Here is a 9877-nt window from a genome sequence, read left to right as displayed (position 1 = left end):
ATAAGAACAAATATGTACAACAGAACATGGATAAAAAGCATGTTGAAGTCCAGAACAAGGCATAAAAACAAATCATAAATTTTACTATCTATGCAGAATTTAGTATTTTATGTCAGGCAGGCACATTAGCAATGTTGAAGTCATCGTTGTAGAAGAAGAAAGAAGAAAACGAAGGAGGAGAAAGGGGGCTGAAGTTGTTTAAAAAGTGGGTACAAGTTAAAAGTTTTAAAAAAAATGGGTATACGTTAAATGGGGGCGACCAAATAGGGCGCCCCGTGCAATTTTTACACAAACAACGCTGCTATGCAGATTTTGTTTTGGATTCAATTATTTTTGGGCGCCCCGTGCAATTTTTACACAAATAACGCTGCTATGCAGATTTTGTTTTGGATTCAATTATTTCCAAATCCAGACATCCTTCTTACCCATCTGTTTAGTTTAAATACCTTCTGAAATCAACTAGATGAATACGAGACTTAGATGTAAAATAATGAAAATATAGTTGCCTTCATAAACCTTGTGAAAGTATAAACCCACCTAATTCATCACCAGATCTGTTTAAGTAACCCTAGCCAACATTTGTGACGTAATCTGGAACCTTGCACACGCAATCTTTAACTTAGGGAAGAATGACTTAGAAAATTAATTCACTCATAAATATTCGTAAAATGCTTTAGGCACGCTCTAATCTATTATCGTGATTGTGTACATATTCGCGTAACATAATAATGATTTTCTACAAATAAATCAAAGTACGCATTCGCGCGACTTTGGCCAAACAATTTTAATTATTAATAAAGCGTGATTAATTGTGTACACGTACGCGTGACATGATTTTAGCGCCCCAAATAAAACGAATTCACACACATGTGATCCGTTTCGAAGAAAAATCCATAAACAACATAATTTAAAGCGGTAAAAAGGTAAACGTACATAGGTTCTAAAATGAGTAATTAAACAATTTGATTAAGCCAGGTATGATTAAAAGCGATCGCGCTAAAACCACGGAACTCGGGAGTGCCTAATACCTTCTCCCGGGTTAACAGAATTCCTTACCTGGTCTTCTGTGTTCGCAGACTTTAAACAGAGTCAAACTTCCTCGATTTGGGATATAAAATAAACCAGTGACTTGGGACACCATAAATTATTCCAAGCGGCGACTCTAAAATTAAATAATGAATCCCATTTCGAAAAATGTCACTTTAATTGAAAAAATTCCATATCCCTATCCCTTCGGGAAAAAGGAGGCGTGACACATGTCGAAAATGGGTAATGTAAAAACGGATAAATTATCCGTCCCGATCATATTTAATACGGATAAAAAATAAATTAACCGGCGGATAATATGGATATTCATATTGTCCATGGCTTCTATGATCACTTTTGTTAGAATTTCTAATTTTTCAAACTTGAGGAACCTCCAATTTGAGGCTTTACGAATGTAAAAACTAAACCCATTGGATATCCATTTTCTAAGTGGATAATATGGTTCTTATCCATATTTGACCCGTTTTTAAAAAGTTCATTATCCAACCCATTTCTATTGGATAATAGGGTGGATAACTATTTTCTTTTAACCATTTTGCAACTACTAACAAGTCGTAACATACAGTGAGGTTGCATGTACTTAGACGTAATATCAATCAGATAAGGCAGTAAAGCCTCATAGACACTTGTACTTGTTTGGTTTTGACATCCGGGTCCTCCTACTTCACAAAGTTTCATCCAAACACTTGTAATCGTTCAAAAGCGATGTTTTAAACCATTTTGACCTCACGTGTTCTTCAAACACCTGACATGGATGACACATCAATGCCCACGCCAGATTTCTATAACACATCATTAATAATTTATTTTTATATTATTTAAAAAAATTAATGTATCTTTTTTCCATTTCACCATCCTCTCCACCTTCCTCCTCCCTTATTCTTCACCATTCACCAGACCTTTTACCACCACTTTAACACAGCCTACAAGTAATAATGTTTTGATAATGAGTTCATCAAACTCTTTGCACTTAGCCACATTATTATTTACCAATTTAAGATTTAAATCAAATAGAGTTAATACCTTAAATTCCCCCTAAACTATTAAATTTTTGTCAGTTTCATACTTTAACTATTTGGTGTCCCCAAACCTACACCCTCCCCCCCCTCCCCTTCCGAACTATATTGCCCTTTATATTAAAAACCTCTCATTGCATTATTAGAGGTGCGTCTAGTACACGCTCCTAATTGTCTAAAAAACCTGTCATGTAGCACTACACGTGGCTATTTAATTTAACCTAAGACCCGCCTAGACTATTACTTTTTTTGTCAGTTACCTACTTAAACTATCTAGTGTCCCCAAAATATCCCGTGAACTATATTACCCTATGTATTAAACCCCATGTTGGACTTTTAAAGGTATGTCTGTCTAACTATATTAACTTATGGTTTGTACAAAGTTTTTTTATATAGTTTACTCATGATGTATTACTCTCAAATGATTAATTAATTCTAAGAGTTTTCGCCAAAATAATATCTAATGTACTGTGTTAATTTTAGGTTTAATTGTGATTGTGCTTTATGCTAGACTCCAATTGATAAGTCCTTATTTTTATTAACTTTGTAGCACAGTTAAAATATAAATAAAGGCATATAGTGTTGTATTTCTTAAAAGTCATCTTGTATTACATAAAAAAGATTAGACAAAATAAAATTTCGCATATAAAAAATCAATTACCCAGCAATTACATTATCTAATTCCAGATTACACAAAGAAGTTTCAAGAGATTCAACTTTATTCTTTACAAGGTATTGAGCTTAATAAGAAGATTTAAATTGGTATTCTTTCAACAATACGTGTAAGACATGAAAAAAGACAAGAAAAAGAGAAATTTTTCTAGAGGAAACCCATATGGAGAACTGAAGAAAAAAGGTTAAAAACTGAAGAAGAAGAAGGTGAAAAACAAAGAAGAAAGGTGAAAAAATAAGGAAGAATGATGAAAAATGAGGAAGACAGATGGATATAACTGAAATAAGGAGAATATTTATTAAAAAAAATAAATTTGTAAGAGGGTTAGGCTAATTAACCATTATTTTATGTTAGGTGGGCCAATTTGATGGCTTTTTTTAGCTACCACGCGCTCCCAGGCGAGTAGCTACACATGTTATGCCAGATGAGAGACGAGGGGTTTTAAATACAAATGGCAATATAATTCAGGGGATTTTGGAGACACCGAATAGCTTAAGTAGGAAAATAACAAAAATATGATAGTTTAAGGGGTTTTAGGGTATTAACTATAGCATATTCTTCATGGAAATTCTACTATTTAGAATCCAAAATGGCAGCCTCGATAACATCAAAATGGTCCCGTCGATGATCACTCTCCCACTCCCTTCTTTATATTTAGAACCCAACTCTTAAAATTTGCCTTACCACCAATGGTACTACCCCTTTTCGACCACCTTTTACCTAAAAAGCTTCTTCACAGCCGCATTCCATCATACCACTACCATCACCCATAAAAGTTCTCAATCAGAAACGACTCGCCAAAAAAATCATCACCAAAAACTCCACCCAAAATTATTTGAGATTCCTCTAGCGAAAAACTTACAATAAAAGGATTCTGCTAGCAATCTTCTTTCACTTTATCTATTTATTTTGCTTGCAAAAGGTCGTATTTAGAAGTGGGAGAAGAAATGAGGGAGGTGGGAAAGAAATTTCTCACTTAAAGTTGCTCAATCTGGGGGTGTTTTCAGATTTGGGCAACGAGGGTGTGTTGCAACCAAACACACACGCAAGTATACGTGGTCATCAAGTAATAAAGTGACTCAAAAGTTAGATGTCTAACTCACAGAGACTTAGATTGATCGTTAACTAAGCAAACTAAAATTAATTAATTGTCCAAGATAATCAAGAGTGATGTTTTTCTATTAATCTACTACTGCGGAAATTAAACAAGTAACAACTAATTTATCAAGAATGCAAATGTGCATGATGAGATTTTAATTCAGAGGACATGAAGATTCCAGGGTTGTGGTTGGTTTATCAATCCTATTAAGTTCAATAATCACACTCATTAATCCAGATTATCTAGGGTTACAAATTTACCAGATCGTTTATATGAATAGTATGTTCCCACAATACTATTTGTCTATCCACAATATATCAATCTTATATTCCTATGGTATTGAGTCTATCATCAACGAATCTAATACGGTATTCAACTAAGCAAGACTATTAGGTATATTCCTATCCTAACCGCGAAACCTTTCCCCGAGCCACGGGTTAAAAAACAAGCTCTCTTTTATTCCGCTCTAATCTAAACACAGCTTTCCCAATCATAGCATAGATAGTATGGTGAATTGGTAGCTACAACAATTCACAAGTTAAAACTAGAATTAAAGAAACAATCACAAGATGATAATCCGAATTAACATAGATGTAATTAATAAACGTCTTTAATCATGTCAACCACAACCCTAGAAACTAGAGTGCTTAGCCACTCATGTTCGTAGCAACAATTTTCTAAGTATTTTGCATAATTACAAAGAAAAGATGAAGGAATGAAGAACTCGATGATTTTCTCCTCCAAAGAATGCTCCAAACGTCTTCTCCCTTCCAAAATAGTCTCCCTAGGTCTAAAGTGTGTTCCAAGTCAGAAAATAATATTTTTTTCCATGTATTTATGCCAAGTACGGTTGGGCCTAGACGAAATCTCCTTTCCCAGCCGAAATAGGAAAACTTGCAAACTTAGTGCTTTTCATGCGTCGCACTGTGCGTCACCCAATGCGTCGCACTAGTGCTTTTTCCTGTCGGACCAAAAAAAAACCAGTCTCTAAACTTTAGAAATTTCTGACAAAAATTTGCACTAATGCGTCACACTGTGCCTCGCACAAGTGCATTTCTTCAGCAATTGCTTCTTCCTTGAATTTTGACGTCCAGAATTGATCCTCGACCCCCGAACGCGATCCCGGCTTAATCCTTTGGGCTTTTACTCAGACTACAAAGCTCCAAATAACTCAAATTCATTCCATAATATCTACATAGCTCGGAATCACTCCTACAAGGCATAAAACACGTAATTAGTGCAAAACACTAGCGAGTGAAGCTCAGACTCAATTTAAGTGTAGTAAATTAGAGTGTGATAAGCGACTAAAATACGTAATTATAGTCTACCATCAACACCCCACACGTAAACTATTTCTCGTCTTCGAGCAATCAAACTTCACTTTACAACAACACGACCTTTTTAAACAATTCTCCTAACTCATCACACCAAGAATATTTAAAATAGACTAAGCACAAGAGTATAACATCTTCACCTCAAGATTTGACTTACAAGCAGCATGCATTATTCACAACTCACTCACTTACTTTAACATATAGGTCAATGACATTACCTTTCCTTCATGAATCAAGTGCCCTAACACAACAAACGAGAGTAGTTCCACACACAATAAAATTTAAGAACAATTAGGAACTCAAGATAGAAAGAACTCACTCACTCTCAGAAATAACATTCATATGCCACAAAAGATGCACCATAGGCTTGCCCGTAGTGTACTACTCTACTAATTGAGCTCATTCAGTCTAGGATCAAGTAGGACTTTAATTGGTTGAAATGTAGGCTGCGGGACGAGTATGATACATTTGGATATAAGAGTGACTAAACCTCCCTAAGCACTTTAATACATACACTTTAATATTTAAAATCCCACACTTATGTCAAACCATAACTCCACCTTCACATCAATATATATTAACTCCCTACTTCTTTAAGCACAACTACATCAAGAGTCACCACTATCAAGGAATATTTTTCACAACAACACAACTATTTTTTTTCTTCTTTTTTTTTTCAAGTCAAGTGGCTCTTACTTTTTAAAACAGGGCACCTTACTCCTTATTTCATTAGTTCCACTCAAAAGCCAAACCAACCAGCCCACGCTTTAACTTTTATAAAGTTCATTACAATTCAAGTGCCCATGAGAGGTGAAAAGGTTCAAATAGATGGTCAATTCAAAAAATTGGGTAAGGCTTGCAATGTGATTGCCGAAGAAACAGGATTACATGCTCAAAGGGGTTAACCACGATACATAACAATTAGGCGGGTAAAATATATAACTGGCTTAATAAAGAAACGCCTACATCACTTCCAAGACTGAAGAAAACTACTATTTCGCTTTGCAAACACACGGGGCAAGTTCTAGTCATCAAATGCAATGCACAGAATACACAAAAACCTCTCACACACATGTCACATAACTCACTCAGTATTGGACTCATCAAGACACTCAAGTTAAAGTAGTTAAGAAAAGTTAAGATCATACAATTTAAGGTACTTATACAAGAGTCAAAAACTGAGCCTAAGCGTCATAACCAAAGTACTCACTATTCTCAATTCATAACAAAGTCAAGAGATATTGCTCCAATTCAATTCATAGCACAATGTCTCCTACTCCTAAAAAAAATAAAACTAACTACACCCGGTTCAAACAAAACCCTTGGAAATGAAACGCGGCACAAAGAAAAACCAAGGGGAGATTACTACACTACCTACAAAAAAAAATCTTTTTGTCCTTTTTTTTAGACTTAAATTCCTCAAGAAAACTGTCTAGGATATCCATCATCGAGAAGTCCTATTTTTCTACTTTTTTTTCGATTTTTGTTAGGAGCTACTAAAATACTACACAACTACGAAAACAAAAATAAGAAGTTAACATTTTTCAAACACACTACTACTAATTATATAGAGAAATTCTCCCACCCCACACTTAAAAGAGTGTAGTGTCCCCAATGGACAAATAAAACAAAACAATAACGAGGTTGGACAAGAAACTCCCTGAAAGGCCAAAGGCCGAAGCAATAACGACTCATGGGTACTCAGACTTCTCCCAGGTATGGTCCTTTGTGTGGGTACCCCACACTTAGTTCTCACCATCTAGATCGCTTTTGCACTCTTTCAATGGCTTTGCTTCCTATGCTTATAATCCTACAAAATAAAAACAGACACTACAAAAATAATACAATAAGAAGAAAAATCAAAACTGAAAGAAAGCAGTAAAGCTGGGTTGCCTCCCAACAAGCGCCTGATTTAATGCCGCGACATGACACAGAATCTCGTCTAATCATTGACAAGTAACACCTTCGACTTGTGACAATCAAAGTCACCTCCATAATAGTGTTTTACTCTTTTTCCGTTCACTAAGAACGTTCTCTCGCCTCCTAAGATACGCAAGTCAATTGCACCATGTGGAGTGACTCTCACTACCTCAAACGGGCCCGACCATCTCGATTTGAGCTTCCCCGGAAAGAGTCTCAACCTCGAATTGAACAAGAGAACCAATTGGCCCAGTTCGAACTCGCGATGATGGATATGCTTATCATGCCAGCGCTTGGTCTTTTCTTTATATAACTTGGCATTCTCATACGCGTGCAAGCAAAACTCATCAAGCTCGTTCAATTGCATCAACCGCTTTCTACCCGCTAAATATGAATCAAAGTCCAGCTTTATCGCCCAATATGCCTTGTTCTCAAGTTCCACCGGTAAATGGCATGCCTTCCCATAAACAAGCTTGTAAGGGGAGGTTCCGATTGGAGTTTTGTCGGTGGTCCGGTATGCCCATAGAGCATCATCAAGCTTTGCAGCCCAATCTTTCCTACTTGCATTGAATCTGCTTTATCTCTCCATTTGACACTTCAACTTGTCCACTAGTCTGAGGATGGTAAGCGGTTGCAACCTTATGTTTGACCCGTATTTCGCTAAGACATTGTTCAATAGCTTGTTACAAAAATGGGTGCCCCCATCATTTATCATCACCCTCGGAGTGCAGAACTGTTTAAATATATGCTTTTTCACAAAGTTGACCACAACCTTGGCATCATTGGTGGGAAGAGCAATGGCCTCCACCCACTTCGACAGATAGTCCACGGCTACCAAAATGTACTTACACCCCCTAGATGAGGGAAACGGACCCATAAAATCAATTCCCAACACATCAAAAATTTCAACCTCCATAATACCATGCAATGGCATCTCATGCCTTTTCATAATTGTTCCCGTTCTCTTGCACCTATCACACCTCCTCACGAACTCATGGGCATCTTTAAACACCCTAGGCTAATAGAAACCCGATTGTAACACCTTGGCTGCCGTTTTGTCACTCGCATGATGACCACCATAAGGCGACGGATGACAGTCATGTAATGTAGCATTTATTTCAGATTCTGGTACACATCTTCTCATTAACTGATCAATACAAGGTTTGAACAGAAACGGCTCGTCCCACACATATGATCTCACATCTCGCAAGAACTTGTTTTTAGCATGAGGTTCCAGATCAGGCGGCATTTCCCCACTTGCTACATAGTTCACAAAATATGCATAAATAGCACCTCCCCAGCAGTAACAACCAACAATTGCTCATCCGGGAAGGTTTCCTTGATGACATCTCCCTCAGCTACATGATTCCGAGTTTCTAACCTAGACAAGTGATCATCCACTTGATTCTCTGTTCCTTTACGATCTCGGATCTCCAAGTCAAATTCATGCAAGAGTAAAACCCAACGGATTAGCCTTGGTTTAGCATCTTTCTTTTCAAACAAATACCTAATGGCTGCATGGTCTATGTAGACGATGACTTTGGTGCCAACCAAATAGGCCCGAAATTTATCGAACGCCCACACTACAACAAACAACTCCTTTTCTGTCACTGTATAATTTATTTGAGCAGGAGTGAGAGTCTTGTTTGCATAGTAAATGGAGTGAAATATTTTGCTCCTCCTCTGGCCCAATACGGCCCCAATTGCACCAATATTAGCGTCACACATTAGCTCAAATGGCTCTTTCCAGTTAGGAGCCACTATGATTGGTGCACTCACTAACTTCTTTTTCAGCTCCTCGAATGCTTTAAGACAAGAATCGTCAAACTTGAACGGCACATCCTTCTCTAACAACCTGCACAACGGAGAGGAAATTTTTTAGAAATCCTTTATAAATCAGCGATAAAAACCTGCATGTCCCAGAAAACTCCTAACTCCTTTCACTGAAACTGGTGGTGGCAACTTTTCAATTGCTTCCACCTTAGCCTTGTCAACTTCCAGTCCGTCTTTGGACACCTTGTTCCCCAGAACTATACCTTCACGTACCATAAAATGGCACTTTTCCCAGTTTAGTACCAGATTAGTCGCCTTACACCTAGCAAGCACTTTAACAAGATTGGTTAAGCATTCATCAAAAGAAGGACCAAACACAGAAAAATCATTTTTTAAATAGCCAACATAAACCTTTGAAAGGTCGCAGGTGCACTACACAACCCGAATGGCATTCTTTTAAATGCATAAGTTCCATAAGGGCATGTAAAATTGGTCTTTTCTTGATCTTCCGGGGCAATAACAATCTGATTATACCCCGAATAGCCGTCAAGGAAACGCTAGTATTCTCGGCTAACCTGTCAAGCATTTGATCAATGAAGGGGAGAGAGAAGTGATCTTTTCATGTAGCATTATTCAGCTTCCTATAATCTATGCATATTCGCCAACCAGTCACAGTCCCAGTTGGGATTAATTCATTTTGTTCATTCACTACAACAGTCATACCCCCTTTTTAGGTACACATTGAACAGGGCTTACCCACTTACTATCGGAGATAGGAAATACTATACCTGCATCGAGCCACTTAATCACTTCTTTTCTTACCACCTCTTTCATGATTGGATTTAGGCGGCGTTGATGTTCCACACTAGGTTTGTGTCCTTCCTCCATGAGTATTTTGTGCATGCAGAATGCAGGGCTAATACACTTTATGTCAGACATTGTCCAACCAACTGCATGCTTGTGCTCTCTCAGCACTCTTAAGAGCTTTTCTTCCTGCAATTTAGACAAACGAGAA

The 9877-nt window shown here is 37.3% G+C and overlaps 1 protein-coding gene across 1 annotated transcript; it reads right to left on the bottom strand.

Moving 5' to 3' along the window:
• LOC109227562 lies at nucleotides 7112–8338 on the bottom strand. The gene is made up of 3 exons (XM_019392763.1): nucleotides 8132–8338; nucleotides 7728–7900; nucleotides 7112–7646 (listed from the first exon to the last, which is right to left on the bottom strand). The coding sequence occupies exons 1-3, from the start codon at nucleotides 8336–8338 to the stop codon at nucleotides 7112–7114; spliced, it is 915 nt and encodes a 304-aa protein (XP_019248308.1).

This window comes from Nicotiana attenuata, chromosome 6, assembly GCF_001879085.1.
Source record: "Nicotiana attenuata strain UT chromosome 6, NIATTr2, whole genome shotgun sequence".
Taxonomy (NCBI): Eukaryota; Viridiplantae; Streptophyta; class Magnoliopsida; order Solanales; family Solanaceae; genus Nicotiana; species Nicotiana attenuata.
Note: the sequence above shows the minus strand (reverse complement) of the source record. Positions and strands in the feature narration are given on the sequence as shown.